General features: G+C 65.4%; 1 protein-coding gene across 4 annotated transcripts; it reads right to left on the bottom strand.

Moving 5' to 3' along the window:
- Positions 1-125: 125 nt before the first annotated feature.
- LLGL1 (LLGL scribble cell polarity complex component 1) lies at positions 126-15305 on the bottom strand. 4 transcript variants are annotated; one of them, XM_074341994.1, is made up of 23 exons: positions 15119-15305; positions 12007-12104; positions 10101-10182; positions 9876-10006; positions 8727-8882; positions 8487-8649; positions 8272-8407; positions 7953-8007; positions 7694-7848; positions 7387-7610; positions 7148-7215; positions 6015-6168; positions 5838-5942; positions 5191-5483; positions 4764-4911; positions 4517-4670; positions 2798-3093; positions 2187-2451; positions 1912-2026; positions 1635-1741; positions 1289-1409; positions 1071-1150; positions 126-544 (listed from the first exon to the last, which is right to left on the bottom strand). In XM_074341994.1, the coding sequence occupies exons 1-22, from the start codon at positions 15197-15199 to the stop codon at positions 1072-1074; spliced, it is 3186 nt and encodes a 1061-aa protein (XP_074198095.1). In that variant the 5' UTR covers positions 15200-15305; the 3' UTR covers positions 126-544; position 1071. The 4 variants fall into 4 exon arrangements, with proteins under 4 accessions (XP_074198095.1, XP_074198094.1, XP_074198093.1 ...); XM_074341993.1 differs by having other exon boundaries at positions 128-544; positions 8727-8885; XM_074341992.1 differs by having other exon boundaries at positions 131-544; positions 1635-1747.
- Positions 15306-16137: the final 832 nt, after the last annotated feature.

Below are 16137 nucleotides of genomic sequence, written 5' to 3'. Positions count from 1 at the left end.
ATTTTTAATATTAAAACCGCTAATTTTAACAAAACGATAGGAAAAAAAAACCCAGGGTATAATCTACAGGGAAACCCATCCTGCCCCACCCCCTCACCCCCATCCTGCACACACTCGACCAGGCCCCGCTCCTGGGTGCCCAGTGGAGCTCTCACTCTCACACACACGCACACGCACACGCACACGCACACGCACAAGCTGGGGGGGCTGGCCCAGGAACAAGTACCAAAATAGTTTTAGAAATGACTGTTTTGCCTGGCACAGGCGTTAGAAAAATACTCTTTGCAAGTGGAGAGGACGGACCGATGGCACGTGGAGTGGGAGGTGGCCTGGGCTTTCGGCCCCAGCTGGCGGCCGCCCCCCCCCCGCCCCCCGAGTAGCCACCGCCTGTAGGAAGGCTGGTCTGAATCCACCCGAGGCGCTGCACCAGGGCAGGCAGGTCCCGCTGGAGGCCAGGTTAGCAGGTGAAGGGCCAGGCTGGAGCCAGGAGTCCTGGATCCCAGCTCAGAGCAGAGCAGGCAGTGGCCTGGTGGCTCTGGCCTTCCTGGTAAAGGAGGTGAAGAGGAGTTAGTGTAAGGCCGAGGAGATGCAAAGGGGCAGGCGACCTGGCCACACAGTGCCACTCAGCCTCCCCAGAGTGCCAGCCTTAGATGGTCTTGCTGAGTGAGCCTGACCGCATCCGGCCCTGAGGGCAGGCAGGGGCCGCAGTGTCTGCTGGTGCTGGGAGAGGCTACTGGTTAACAGGCAGGGTGGGCAAGCCCACCGGCCCCAGATCTGGGTGGGGGCAGCACGAGACTGGAGTGGGGGGCCAGTCAGCCCCAGGCAGTGCCCGAACCCCTGTGCTGAGGTGATGTCACCTGCAAAATGGGCTTGCCAAACCAGCCTCTAAGGGGTGTGGCCTGGTCTTGTTCCAAACACCAGCCGTGACAGCTGGAGGCTGACTGGCTGGCCCTGGTTTTCTAACACCCAACCATGAAAACCACATTTGTGGGTTCCCCCAGCCCTGCCAGGACAGTCCTGGGGGGCTGAGCAGAGAGGAGGGGGGAGACCTGGGCCTGCACCTACAGCACCTCATTTGATCAGGATGGCACAGGCGGGAGATTCGTCCTCCGACAGGTTCCGCAGGTTCCTCTCAGAGTCCTCTGACGAGCTGGCGGAAGGGGTGGTGATCAGAGGTCTGGGGTCTGCCTGGCCCCTCCTTAGTCCTCCGTGCCCCGCGTGACACAAGGGTGGCGAGAGGCCGGGGAGCCGAGGCAGCCCCTCCCATGGCCCCATCCAGCCACCTCACCCCAGGAAATCCTTCACGTCCTCCACCGTGACGTCCCCCGTTGTGTCCAATGTGGTCTCGGCACTGGTGGCCGAGTCAATGGACATGGGTGAGAGTGTGGCCTCGGGCGGCTCCGGGGTGTCTGCAGGGGGGAAGTGATCAGGGCCTCAGGGACATCCCCCCACACCTGGGGACCTGGGCACCCAGTCCCACATCTAGCCAGTGGTGGAAAGCGGCATCGACAGCCCCCCTCGCCTCCTGTGTGGCACACCCCTCCCCAGGCTTCCAGCCTTAGCTGGCCTGCCGCCTCCCACAGAGGCCTGCCTGAGATCTGGGCTGCTCCACTCTCATGCCCAGCCCTCCTCACCAGCTCCCGTGCTGAGGACAGGATCGGGGCTTCCATCACAGCTCTGTGGGGCCAGGACGATACCCGGGGTCCCATTAGCCTGGCTCAGCTTGGGCGACTCTCGGAGCCTGCAGCTGCAGAGACGGGGCCGTGCTAGGGGCCATGGGCAGGCAGCTCATGGCTCAAGGGCAAGAACCCTGCCCTCCTGTTACCGAACCCTCGGCCCAAAGAGGGCTGTCCTGGCTCCTTGCAGATCTGGGCACAGACCTCTGGGGCCAGGGGCTACCCCTCCACACACCTGGCACGGGGGGCATCACGGGGCCAACTAATATCCAGAGAGCAGAGCGGCTCTGTGATGTTCCGCGCACTCAGGGAAAAGCGTTCAAACTCCGACGGGGAAATCAGGTAAAAGCCTGCTCAGGGGAGGAGGAGCAGAGTGCAGTGAGGAAGGAGCCCTGGAGGGCCCTTCCGCTGCCTCCCCGGCAATCCTCCTGGCCCCGCACAGGTCCCCGCCCGGAGGCCGCCCTGGCCCCCCCGGCCCCCCTCCCCTGCCCCCCCAGGCCGCCCCCTCACCCTGGCCGTGCCGCGTGAAGACGCAGGAGGCGATGCCGCTGATGTCCTCCTTACGAATGCAGGCGTAGTGCACCTGGGGCCGCAGGCCGGGCACTGAGAAGACGTGCACGTCGCCCAGGTTGGTGAGGCAGGCCAGGCAGGTCTCGGCGTAGTCCTCGCAGGCCACGCTGGCAAAGGTGGCCAGAGCCACCTTGCGCACACGACAGCCCTCATGGGCCGTCAGCTTGAACTTGGTCTTGGCGCTCACCTTGGGCAGTGTGAACACCTGAAGGCAGGTGGTGGCTGGTGAGCAGCGCCCCCACCCCTAGCCCAGGCTGCCGCTCAGACCCGCACCCTGGCCACACCACGTCCTCTGTCTGCACGCTGCCCGCCCTGAGCTGCCGTCCTGACCTGACCCAGGCTCCACACCGGGGAACCTCCCAGCCCCTCCATGTGTGACAGAGCTGGTCACGAGCTCCCGCCAGACAGCCGGGGAGTGTTCCCCGAGGGGGCCTGCGGGGCACTTGGGTCCCTGGGGGGTCTCAGCAGCAGGGGTGCAGGCAAGGTGGGTGTTCTGAGGGCCCTGTGGTGTCTGGGAGGCGGGGGCCTGGCGGGGACTCCTGGCGGCTCACCTTGAACTGCTCCTCAGATGCGATGAGCACGGCGTGGCCACCCTGCATGTCAGGGGCCTGCGCCAGGTCCCGCGAGGCCTCGTAGGGCTCCGGCAGCGGGCGGCCACGTCCGTCCAGCACAGCGATGGCCACCACAGGGGCGCGGTGCATCAGCTGCACCTCCTTGCCCAGCACGGCCTCCACCGCACGCTCCGGCCGTTTCTCACTGCCTGCCGTGGCCGCGGGCACCTCCAGCGCGTAGGCAAACACAGAGCCCGAATTGGTGCCTGCCCACATGGTGGGTCCGTGGTGGGCCGCTGCGGGGTGATGGGCCAGTGAGGCGGGCGTCTGCAGTTGCCTCCCCACCCTCCTGATGCCCAGGACCCAGGGCCAGTTCTCTCCTGCCCACAGCCCTGGTGACCTTGGCCAGTCCTCCTGCAAGGGCAGCAGTGCCCTTCAGGGCATCTGCACAGGAAGTCAACCGGCACTTAAACTGGACCCGGCTTTCCCATACGCCCTCCAGCATCCCGGCAATGTGGCCACAGCGCAGAGCCCCAACACACCCCCATCCTGCCACTAGCCCTGCCAGCAGACTCGGAATTGGGCCCCCACCCTGCAGGTCCTCTGCTGGCCCCTGCGATGCCCCCATCCCTTCTCCACGTGGCACCCAGGTGCCAAGTCCTGTGCCTGGGCTGAGATGCATGCTGTCCGGCCTGCTTCCCCTGTGAGCTGGGCCACTCTTAGGAAAAAGGAGGATCTTTTAGTGGAAAATCAGCTAAAAACAGGGGTGTAGATGGATGGGGTGCTCACTGCTCACGGGGTGGGGACAAACCCCAGGGAAAGTTAGTGGGCAACTCAAAGCCACGTTCTCTGAAGCCCAGTCCACTGGGACTTGGGCCCTGATAACTTCTTATGGGGACTGTGGAACCAGGTACAGACCCCAGGGCTGCCACATTCAGACCAGAGGGAAGGTCTGCCGGACAAACAGGCCCCCGGCCAATAAATGACACCAGAAGTGGGGGCTCCCCTCCCAGATGGTGACTGAAAGACGCACCAATGAGCTGCCTCGTGCAGATGACCAGGACGCCAAACCCCTAGCTCTGAAAAGGCATTTGGAGCTGCCCCTGGGCCGAGTGTGACAAGAAACCCTGGGGTCGGCATCCACTCCAGGGGAACCATGCAGGCTACAGATCACATCTGCTAAACACTGAACTACTCACATCCGGGTTTTCGTTCAGAGCGCCCCACAAGACAGTGGGGTGCAGCAGCAGCAGCAGCCGGCCGGCATGGTCTGTGCTGTGTACGTGGCTGAAATGCCCCGTTGCAGCTCAAACCAGTCAGGGACTTGGTCCATAAACCCGACTGCATCGTTCTCTGTGTGGGACCCTCCTGGGGCTCTAACCACTTGGGGTTAAAGCCACCTGGCTCTGCAGTGCAGTGGAAAGCACCCCTGCCTCTGAATACCTGCCCTCCGCCCCAGCCTTGCGGCCTGGGCAGTCTCCCAACACACACCTGCCTTGGCCCTGGGGCAGCGCGCAGGCTCTCCGCAGATCCCAGGCTCCCTTCTCCACTCAGGCCTGAGGCCAGCCCGACTCACTCACCAACCCCTCACCCTCAGGCTGTTACAGGGGCTGTCCCAGGCCGGGGCACCTGTTGCCAGGATGGGCCAGCACACAGTAGGCACACGGCAAGGCTCTCCAACCTCCCAGAAGGCGCGGCTCCGCCCCTCCCTAGACTCACCGTCTCTAAGGAAAGTGTCGGCGAAGTAGAGGCAGCGCACGACGCCGGACAGGGAGTCGTCGGCCGAGCGGGGCTCGATGCGGCGCTGCACAGGCGTCACCTCCACGTCGTGAGGCCCGGCCTGCTCCGCCAGCTGCGCGTTGGCCTCCTGCAACTGGGGTGGGTGTGAGGCTCTGGAGCACGGCCTTCCTGTCCCCACCACCCCACCCAGCCTAGCGCCGAGCATCCCCCCCGCCGCCCAGCCCACCTTGCTGCCGGCGTTGGCAGCGCGCTTCTTGCCCGAGACGCGGCTCTTGCGGATGCGTCGGAAGGACTGGCGCAGCGACTTCTTGAGCGACTTCACCCGGGACAGCGGCCCCTCCATGGCCAGGGAGTCGTTGGGGTGCAGGGTGCACCTGGGGGCAGCAGGTGCAGGGGGCCAGGCGTTAAGGAAAGGCCCCAGCTCCTGACCTCCCGCAAACCCAGCAGCTAGGGGGCTCAACTCCACGTGCGGATCCAGCTGCCAGAGGCGAGAGGGGCTTTGAAGTAACCCCCCCACCGTCACCACACCACACCAAGCCTCATCAGGGGAAACTGGGGCCCAGCCAGGTGTGGGGAGACACCTGTGGCCCTGAGAAGGCTGGGCCAGGCGGAGGCACAGGCTCCCGCTTCCCTGGCCTGCCCGCAGCACGCACCTAGCCAGCACAGGGCTCCTGCGCTGATAGTCAAAGAGGCCAAAGCCGTGACTGGTCCCGAAGGCCACAAGGCCCCACTCAGTGTGGAGCGTGACAGCGGTGACAGCAGCCGGTGGCAAGCACTGCAGCAGCACGCGGGGCTGGAAGCCAGCTGGCCAGGGCCGCGGCCCCGTGCGCGGGCTCAGCCGCTCGTGGCCCTTCCACGTGAAGCCCTCGCGGTCCTGGAGGAGGTCCACGCTGGCCACGCTGACTGCCTGCTCCGACGGCACATCACTTAACTCCAGCACCAGCACCTGAGCCCAGATCCAGGACGGGGGAGCGCTCAGTGTGGAAGATGGGCCCCCCACACCTCACCTGCACCTGCAAAGCCACTGCCAGGGTGGCCCCAGGACTGTCTCATTCATCCACTGAATCAGCACTCACTGAATGCCTACTGTATACAGGACACTGAGCAACAGGGCGGTGACCACAACTGTGCTCCCCATCCTGCCCACCCTGGGGACCCCACCACCCCACCTGGAGCCCCATTCCCACCTCTGGGCTTCTGCCATGCTGGTCCCTCCACCATTCTACCAGAAACTCCAGTGCAGGCCCCCTCCTCCAGAAAGCCCTCCGAGACCCCGACCCGGGGGACACCTTGGCCCCACCTGGCCTGCAGTGCCGGCCACCACCATCTGGGCTGTGTACTTGCAGAGCGCCACCTTCTGCACGCCAAGCCGGGGGTCATCGCTGTAGGGGTCGAAGCAGCCCACCTGGGGGGTGAGAAGGAGCGGTGACACGGGGCAGGGCCGGCGCCAGACCCCAGGGGCCGGGCAGGGGCCCACCTTGCGGAAGGGTGGCCAGTCGTCCTCAGCAGCCTGGGCCAGGCTGTCGGCGTGCTCGCAGTCCGTCTGGAAGAGGCCGGCCGTGCTCAGCTTGTACAGCGGCCGCAGGGCCACGCCTGAGGCGTCCCAGAACCTCACGGTGCCGTCCTCGTGGCTGCAGGGAGGACCACATCAGGCGCACCCCAGGTCCCTGTGCCCCTGCACCCACTCTTCCAGTGACTGTTCACTGGGGACGAGCACCCATGCCCGACACTGACTGGACTCCCACCGCACACAGCAGACAAGAGGCACCTACTGTATGGGACAAACACATTGAGCACCTACTGTGTGCCAGGCCACAGCACCTGGGCCCCTCCCTGCAAACGGGGGGAAAGGTGCGAGAATAATCACCAGCGTGACGAGCAGGAGATGGAGGAGGGGCAACACGGGACAGAGGACACGGGCTCCTCCCCCGCGGGGCCCTAGAGGGGCGACCAGGAGTCAGCTGGGGCACAGACGGGTCAGCTCGGCAGAAGTAGCAGGAGCCAGGTGGCCGGAAGCAGGGGGTGAGGGGCGCAGCCTCAGGACCAGCTGTGGAGCCCAGGTCAGAGCCCCTGGGTGGTGGTGAGAGCCCAGAGCCAGGGCGGGAGAAGATGAGGGAGGCTGTGGGGCTGGTTGGGACACCTCCAGAGGCTCTGAAAGTCAGGCTCAGGAATTCTCAAGCAGAGGAGGGGATGCCAGAGTCAGAGGCCTGAGGGTCCCAGCGCAGGCAGACGGCAGGGGCAGGGCAGGAAACTGGGGCCTGAGTCACTGGGCACGTCAGCGCCCGCCAGGCCCAGGCTGGGCTCTCCAGCACCTGCCCAGGGCAGCTCGGCATGGGCCAGCCCAGATTTTCCGGTCCCAAGGCAGGCTGAATGGGTGGAGCCCCATTTCAGGCCAAGAGAAGGGCTGGACCTTAACCCAGGGTCCAGGGAGGCTTCACCCCGGTGCACCCTGAGGGAGGGGTGATATCCCACCACGGGCCGGGCCGAGTCGGTGGGCAGGTCAGCACCCACCAGGCCCAGGACAGGCCCTCCTGCACCCACGTGGGCTGCACCAGGCTCTGCTCCCCACAGGCACGCGCACAGGCATAGGCACAACTCTGCATAGCCTACCCGGTCAGCAGCAGCCCTCGTTGCGATGGCTCCTGAGCCAGGTTCCGGCCCCCGGTGATAGGCCAGCTCTGGGAGACGGAGGCGGAGATTTAAGCAGAGGGTCAGAACAAATGTCTTCCCCTTCTCGCCCCAGGCGAGTGCCTCTGAGTTCCCCCACGAACCCCTGCCACACTCCTGCCTCCACCAGGAACACCCGCCCTCCCCAAGACCCTGGCCAGGAAGATGTCCGGGACACACACCGAGGCACTGGAGGCAGGCTGGGGGCTCTGCTGCTCGCCAGCACTCACGATGCGCGCCCACAGCTTGGCAGGGACGTTGGCAACATGGGCCGAGCAGGTGATGGCGGAAGAGTGCAGGGGGGCCAGGTACGGAGCAGGCACAGCCGGCCAGCCTGGCGTCTGCAGGTCCAGCACCACCAGCTCCTCTTCGAGCAGCACGGCCAGGGCCTGGGGCTCGTCGAACTCTGCGGGATGGGGCAGGTGAGTGGGGCCACAGGACGCTGCTGGGGGAGGGGGGAGGGGGGAGGGGGGGAGGCAGGGCACACACCGTCCTCAGGCCGTGTGCTGTGCACCGTGAAAAAGTCAATGATGCGGGAGGTGAAGTCCAGCGTCACCAGGGTCTCGGACCGGAGCACACTCACGCAGTGGCGGTCGCCGTAGCTGGCGCGGGGCATGCCACCGCTGAAGATGATGAAGTGGTCACTGCTCGGGGGTAGAGGAGCCACATGAACCACCTGGCGGGACCAAACACCAGCCACCCCACGAGCCTGGCCTCCCAGCAGGCGCAGCCACCACGCCCCACCTACCCGGACGCACAGTTTCGCCACAAAATCTTGTTGATGGCTTTGCAGGGGAAGGGGCCTGGAGGGGTAGGACAGTGTCAGGCTCACACTCGCCGGGAGGGCCCCAGGCCCTCATTTCTCACTGCTTCTCCAGTTCCCCTCCTGCCTCCATAGCTCCCACCCACCCCTGAAGGGAAAGCCTATGCCCAACTGCCCCCCTCACCTCCGCAGCTTTGGCTGAGCACTGCTTCCAAGTCCCTCCAGAAACCCCCACCAAGACCAGGAGCCCGAGCAGCTGAGCCCAGGGTCACCGTCAACCCTGCGCAGGCCTCCCCCAACTCACCATAGGGCGTGGTGGCCACGGTGGGCTGCGCCGTCGGGGAGCCACCTGCGTCTGCAGACCAGATGGCATAGCTGCCATCGCTGTGCGAGCTGACCAGTGTGCGGCCGCTGCGCTCCCAGCACACACTCTCCAGCTGCTGCAGGGTGGAGTGAATGGGTGTGAGCGAGGCAGCGTGAGCAGAGGCCCCAGTGTGGCCGCCGGCCTCAGCCACGCACCTGGTTCCCCAGGAAGACGCGGTCTGCACACTGCGCGGCTCGGTTCCAGATGACCAGCAGGCCCCGGCTGTAGCCGATGAGGATCTTGGTGGGGTCCTGTAGGTGTCCCTGAAGCGACTCCACGGGGCCCAGTGCCTTCCCACACCGGTAGTCGTCAGGCACGCTGCGGGGGTGGGGGGAGCAGTGAGCAGGTGGCGGCTCACCCTGCAGAGGGGGTGGGGAAGCCAGACGGCCTCTCACCTTCGCAGAACCTCATCTGGGCCAAGGGTCTGCCCCTCGAGCAGCATCAGCGTGGGAACGTCCAGGAAGTAGACACTTCCGCCCTCAGTGCCCAGGGCGGCCATGTCACCAGCAGCCACCAGCAGGACCACTGTGATGCGGGCAAGGCTGGGCAGGCTGCTGTGGGGGCCCAGAGGAAACAGGTGAGGGTGTGAGCCCATCCATCTCCTGAGGAGGGCGTGGAGGGGGCTGGGCCGCTACTGCCCCATGGCAGCCCCCGCGCTGGCTAGCCTGACTCTGCAGTGGGCTGGCGCCCCAGAGAAGTGGATGGTGGCGGCTAGGGCATCGTGATTAGCTCGCTCAGTCACTCGGCAGGATGTCTGCCGGGAGAGGTAGAAAAACAGGTCCCCTGGTCTTGGAAAGAAACCCGGAGCACCCCCAACCCACCTAGAGGGTAAGGTAGGAACCAGGCCCGCCTGAGTCAGGCCCAGGAGCCCCAGGACACACGGCCCTCCTGAGCCCCACCCAGGAACCCCCACCCCCAGCCCACGGACGTCACCCTGACTTTGCAGGCGGGCTCTGGCTCGCTCCCCTGCAGAGGCTGGGAGACCCCAGGAATCTACCTGGGTTAGGGCAGGGCGTGGGAGAGTCACCAGCCCCAGCACAAGTGGGACGAGCCTCTCGTCAAGCCCAGCAGGTATCCTGCAGCCTGGAGGACTGACCCACTCCGGCCATTTCAACACGGGCCGGCGGGCCGGGGACCAAGAGGCCCCTTACCGTCTCCCCTGGGGTCCGAGCCCACCCTGTGGCCCCTGAGCCGTCCTGCTCCAGCTCGAGGGGCTAGAAGACCTGCACCGGCGCCGTCAGGTCCTGCCCCGGACACCCCATCGCCGCAGGGGCCACACCACACAGCAGGTGTGAGGGTTCTAGGGCCCAACATACACTCTCCTGTCCCCCGTCCCCTGATGCCCTGGTGGTCCCAGAGCACAGGCCCTGCCTGCTCACCTCAGATTCAGACAGAAACCCCACGGAGCATTCTCTCTGGGACCCAGGCCCAGCTCAATGTGCCGCCATCCTGAACCCCAGCCTCTGAGGCAGCTTCCTGTCCCCACTGCACCCTATGGGCTCCCCCCATGTCCGGTAGATGTCACTGGCCAAGTCCTCCAGTACCTGGCACCGTCGAAGCCCAGACGACTGGGCGGCTGGAAGCTGAGGGCTTCCTCCAGGTGGGCGCAGCCATTATGGTGGATGATCTCCCAAAGGTGGAGGCTACTGTCGTCCAGCAGGGTTAGGAGGCGGCCCTGGCAGGTGAGCGAGACCAAGACTGGGCTGGCCTGGGGCACAGGACGGCGGGGTGTGGGGGCCACAGGAGCCCACAGTGGGTTTGAGGCTCACCTGGCCAGGCAGGAAGTGCATCTGGGTGACAGTGGCTGTGTCTCGGTGCAGGCCTGTGAACTCCACGCCGGGGGCACCGTAGCTGAGGGTGAGGGGTCAAGGCTGGGAAACCAAGCTCAGGAGATACCCAAACCCCCTCCTTCGCCAGGGCCCTTCCAATGGGCTGTATCCAACAGGCCTGCCTATCCTGGAGCACTCCGAGGTCCGGGGACCCCTCCTGCACCCTCAAGGCACTCTCGCGTGGCTCCACTCAGTCCTGCAAGTCAGTGCTGCCACTCGACTCTCACTTCCTCCCTCATCTGTAAAACCAGCTTTTAACTCCCACCTTGTAGGACCGACGCAGGGCCAACACAGGGCAGGTGAGAACAAAAACACTCACAGCATGCTTGGCCCAGGCCGGGCTCACGGCTCTCCGTCGGCCTCATGTGCGTCTGTGCGCACCAGAGTTGGGCCACAGGTCAGGATCACATGGGCAGAGGTGCCAAGCCAGGCCTGGGAAGCCCGGGATGGAGGAGGGCCCAGGCCAAGCCAGCTGGGGGCAAGGCCACAGGGGCTTGGAGAGGTTGGGTGACCTGCTTCAAGTGCCCAGGGCCAGTGTCAGAGTCTCAGTAACCACAGGCTTCACAGCAGACAGGCAGGCCGAGGGGCCCCAGGAGGGAGGACCAGGGAGGGGTCAGTGACGTTGCCCGGAGACAACGCAGGAGCCGTTGCCTGGAGCTGGAGTTGGGATTCCCTGCAGGAGCCAGGAGAACACAGAAGAGGGGACAAAAGAGGGGGCAGGAGCTCTGGGCGGGAACCAGGGTCACCAAGGAAACAGGGCCAGTCTCAAGGGGGAGGGGCGGCTCCAGGGGCCAGCCTCAGTTTCCCAGACCAGGCCTTGGGCTAGGGTGGCCTGGGGAAAGGGGGAGGGCCTCGACCTCCTCTGAGGCTGCCTGCCTGCCAGTTCTTTGTGAGCACGAGAAGCCAGCCAGTGCACACGAAAGACCACACCACCAGGAAAGCTGACTGGGGCAGCCAGAAGAGACACTGCCCGCCGTGATGGGCAGAAGGGGCTGCAGGACCACAGCACGCATGGCACAGGACAGCACCGTGAGAGGCAGGAGCAACAGGCCAGGAAGTGGGAACCCTGGGCAGGTGGGGGCTTGGGGGCAGGTAGCCAGGGCACTGTCCCCTCCCTGTCCCGTCCCTTGCCCCATGGATGCCTCAGAGGCCCACAGGAGAGGAGGGAGCACCGAGGTCCAGCCATTCTCATAAAGTGCCTGGCAGGTGCCCCCAGCCCCGGGTTGGGCTGACCCCACCCCACACAGCCGCCAGCCAGACCCTGCACCTGGGATCCCCCACCTGGCGTCTCACCACTCTGACGGGGCTGCGGTTCTCCACAGCAGGAAGGAGGCGTCCAGCTGCTGGCCCGCCCCGCCCCCCACTCGCAGGAAAATGCCCCTTTGTGCTGCTCACAGGCCCATTGTGCGGTGCCAGCGTCCAGGTGGGGGCCGTGCTGCGCTCACCACGCCGAGCCTGGCACTGCCCCTGGGTCCTTGGAGGGACACACGTGTCTCCACACCCACACACGTCCGCGTGCCCAGTCCCCAGGGTGGGTGACCCCACCGACGTGCCACCCTGGGCTGGGGACGGTGTGCAGCCAGCTCCCAGTCCAGCCTCCCCAGCCACAGCTGCTGGGATGACGGCAGGGTCACCTAGGTAACAGGCTGGCTACAGCACAGAGAGGGGCAGCTGTGGCCCAGTAGGCCGACCCCTTGTCGTCCCTGTGAGGCGGCATCTCAGGGCAGCAGCTGCGCCAGCCTCCACGGGAGTCAGGCACCCTCCACGGCCTTGCAGGCGGCCTGCCCAGGCGCCCAGTGCACAGGGAGCTACCAGCAGGACTTCCTGACAGGCCAGCAAAGGATACATCTTGACGGCCCCAGACCTGGTGCCGATGGCCATGATGCGAAGCTCGGGGTCAAAGGCCAGGGCGCTAGGCTGGTTGGGGAAGCCATGCTCCACAGTCTGCGGAGAGGGGAGGGCGTTCACGCGGCCTGAGGCCCGTCGACCCTGAAGCCTGCCCGGGGCAGCCTCGTGCCGCAGAGCCCTCAACAGGACACGCCTGAGCCAATGAGTGAGTCCCGCCCGAGCCCCAGGCCAGGGCCCCGACCCTCTCAACACTAGTGTCCACCCCACTGTGCGTGGGCCTCTGACAACACACAGGGAGAATGGTGCTCAGCAGGGTTCACAGAAGTGAACTGAGGCTGCCCCACGGGGCAGGGCTCTGCACCCCACTCCTCCAGGCAAACAAAAAGTCTGGTGAAGTCCAGGGCGCTCCCCCAAACGCAGGCCCTACATGGAGGTCAGAGGCCAACACCCAAAGTCAGCTAAGCAGAAGCTCTTGACCCCCACCCCTAGACCCAGAGTCAGGGAGACTGGGGCCCGGAGAGAGGGCGCTTCCTGCCCAGTCCCTGAAGGTGTCACCCACCTCCTAGGCCTGGGTTCCCACCTGGAAACTGGGGGACATGATTCCCACCCCCATCCATGGTGGGGACGGTGGGAAGGCAGGCTTGTGCACCGGGGGCGTTGATGAAATGGCCCCCACCAGGTCCCCTTCTGCTGGCAGGGCCAGTCCCAGTGCAGACCGGCCCCAACCCCACCCTACCTACCCAAGGAGCCCCTATTCATCCCTGAGGCCTGGCTGGACGCCCTCCCCGGACGCCCAGCCCCCATCCTCAGCACCAAGTTAGGCACCACACATGGCCTGCCGGTACCCTCTGACTGCAGCCTCAGCAAGACACACATTTTATAAGAAACTCTGGTCTCCAGGCCTGGGGCCCCAGCCCATGCAGGCAGGGACTGAGTCCTCTGCGCATCTGGCTTGGCCTTGGACAGGTCTCAGCACTCTCCAAGCCTGGCTTCCCACCTGGGCACTGGGGGCAGGGAACCTACCTCAGGACAGAGTCGCCTGCTTGGCTGGGGTGGGGGTAGGGGAGCACCAGCACCACCATGCCCGTGCTGGACCTGACGGTGTCTGGCAGCCCCCTCCTATGCTCAGGGCCCTCCCGGGGCTCCCAGCTCACTCCAAGTCAAAGCCAAGTCTTCACCATCTGGCCCCCTCTGCACCCCTCCTTCCACCATTGCCCTGGCTCACTAGATGGCCCTCCGCTCTCCAATTTACTGGGCATGCTCCAGCCTCAAGACTTTTGCACCTTCTTTTTCTCTATCTGGAACCTGTTTCACCCAGCACTCCCCATGGTGGGCTCTTTCCCATCGCTCAGGTCTTGGCTCAGGGACAACAGCTCAGGGGCCCCCTGAATCACACAGGCTACCAGAGCCGTCCCTCCACAGCCTCACCTGCTTTATCTTACCCCAGGCGCTGACCAGCATCCAAGCTGCTGCTCGTTTCACTCCTCTGCTTTCGCTTCTCACTGACCCCCACTAGTACGTCGGCCCCGAGTCAGTATTTGTTAAACTGACACAGAGGGGACACACCCCTGGCAACTTGTGGGCAGACCTGGGATTTGAACCCAAGACCGAGTTCAAAGTCCATGTTTACGCCTGACCCCCACCCCCACCTCGGGCCAGGAGGGAATCCAGTGGTCATCAACTGCTCCCTCTAGTGACCAAGACCCTTGCCAAAGACCACCCCCTTCCACCACTGCTGCCCACTCAGAATGGGGCCTCATCCTCCTGAACAGGGAGACCTCAGCTTCTGACAAACTGGGGCCAGCCAGGGGGAACGGGCCCCCTTCCATTGGTGTCAGGTCCCCACCTCACACCTGTCTCACTCGCTGAGGAAGTGACACCTTAGCACAGCACCTGCCCCTACCATCACAGTTCTCTCACCCCAAGGGTGCTCACCCTCACGGTCACTCAACACAGGAAGAGGGCCAGCACAGCCCTGGGGAACCAGCCTTCCCTCTGGGCCCCCTGGCCACCAACTCTGAGGGTCCTGGCACCTCCTACCACCACCTGGGAAAGCTTGCCTGTCCCAAGAGCCGGGAGTCCCGGGCCTCGGCCACACCAGGTCCAGCCGTCCCGGAGCTCCCTCCTGGACAAGTCTCCTCACAGGACCACGGCAGCCCCACCCCAAATCCCTGTCCCCCCAGGCTAAAGGCAAACCCCACCAACAAGGGGACGCAAAGACAAAGTGGCCCAGCTCACTTGGACTCTGGGCAGGTCGGCAGCCCTTGCTGAACCTCAATTTTCTCACCTGTGTGGGAGCAGGACAACTCTAAGCCTCAAGAGCGGTAAGGGGCTTTGGTGTAAAATTGAGGCCAGAAGTGACACCCCTGGGGGGAGTTAGCAAAGGATAGGCTGGGGCCTCTAGCTGCCACACAGCAGTGCAGGGGGAGGCGGGGCTGAAGGCAGCCCCTTTCCCGCGGCCCCTCTGGCCCTACCCAGGGAGAGAAAGGCAGGAGCAGCCCTCCACCCCACCTCCGCTTGGCTCCTGGAGAAGCGGTGCGTCGGCTGGCCCCTGCGACAGAGCCCACAGCAGGGAGGACAGTGGCCTCACTTCACAGCAAGGGAAACCGAGGCACAACGATTTTAAGAGCAGTTGGGTACCCGGCCAGGCATCTTCCCTGGAGCCCCCAGCGGGGCAGGGCAGAGCGCAAGGAAGAGCCCAGGGCGGTGGGGGAAGGGAGGAGAGGAACCGGGAAGGGATTTCCCAGCCCCACCCCCCAACATCTGCCTCCACTCCCCAACCCTGCCCACTCGCCAGGGTGCGAAAGCAAAACAAACCGGGCTCTGGGCTGCCCGAGAGAAAGACATAAACGGACAGCGAGTGGGAGCCCCAGCCAGAGTTGAGAGCCGCCCGGAGACGCGCGGAGGCTGAGAGGCCGCGGGGAGAGGCCGGCGGAGTCCGAGACGCGGAGACAGAAAGCAGGGGAACCGAGGGCAGGGATGGAGGGAGGCAGGCGCGCGGCTCCGGCTGAGCAGAGCGGGCGGCCCGCGGAGCACCCGGCCCGCCCGGCCCGACGTGGCTCCGGCCCGGCCCCCGCCCCCCGCGCTCGGCCCCCGGCCCCGGCCCGCACCTTGTGGAAGGCGAAGAGCTCTTGCTTGAGTTTCTCGCGCTGCGGGTCGGCGCCTTGCCGGCGGAACCTAAACTTCATCATCTTGCGCCCGGCCGCCCCGCCGCCGCCCGCAGGATGCGCCGCGCGGCCCCGCGGGTCCTGAGGCGCGGGCGGGCGGGCGCCAGGAGCCAGGAGCGGGCGCGGCGAGGCGGGGCCTGCGTGGGGGCGGGGCCCTTCCGACGGACGTGCCATCGGGCCAATGAGGGACCCGAGTTCCGCACGCCCCGCCCCCGCCGGTCGCTCAGTGGGCCCCCGCGAGCATGCCTGTTACGCATGCGCGTGGCGCGGGGCCTGCCGGGACCTGTAGTCCATGAGCGGGGTTCCAGCGTGGGTGGCTGGGGACAAACCTCGGAGGGGCAGGAGCGTGTTCTCCAACGCGAGGGAGGCTTTTCCCTTCCTGCAACGAGCGCAAGACGCGCACACTCAGGTAATGAAGCAGCCCCGTCCCGAAAGCCAGGAGAGTTCTGACCTGGGCGACTCACTTGTGCCGTGGCCTCAGTTTACCCACCTACGCCATTGGCCCAGTGTATTATGTTGGACCAGTTTCGCGGGACACCCCATTTGACTGTCCCCCAGCGTTCCAGAGCACCTCCCACGCCATGCTTCTGTCCCGGCTGGGTGGTCGGTCGGGAATGCCCTCCTCACCCCGAGCCCCTGGGGAACGCCTACACATCCTTGAAGATCCAAAGTAAAGGCTCTGGTGGCAGCACAGGGGGTCGGGAGCGCCATCAGCTGAAGATAGGGACAGAGACCCAGCGGAGAGAAGAGGCCCCTCCTCAGGAGCTGACATTTGGGACGGTCCTTAGATTGGATCTGGGCTCCTGGGAGATGGAGGGAGGGCCTCCCCGCGCGGGGAGAACCCTGTGTAAACAAAGCTGCACCGCTTCCACTTGGAGGGACGATTGGATCGCCTGTCCCCACCCACCTCCCAGACCTCCTTTTCTCATCTGGACAATGGCCTGGAGGCTCAACCTCTCCTT

The sequence above is a fragment of the Camelus bactrianus genome, chromosome 16 (assembly GCF_048773025.1).
Source record: "Camelus bactrianus isolate YW-2024 breed Bactrian camel chromosome 16, ASM4877302v1, whole genome shotgun sequence".
Lineage (NCBI taxonomy): Eukaryota > Metazoa > Chordata > Mammalia > Artiodactyla > Camelidae > Camelus > Camelus bactrianus.
This window is presented reverse-complemented; position numbering and strand designations above follow the sequence as displayed.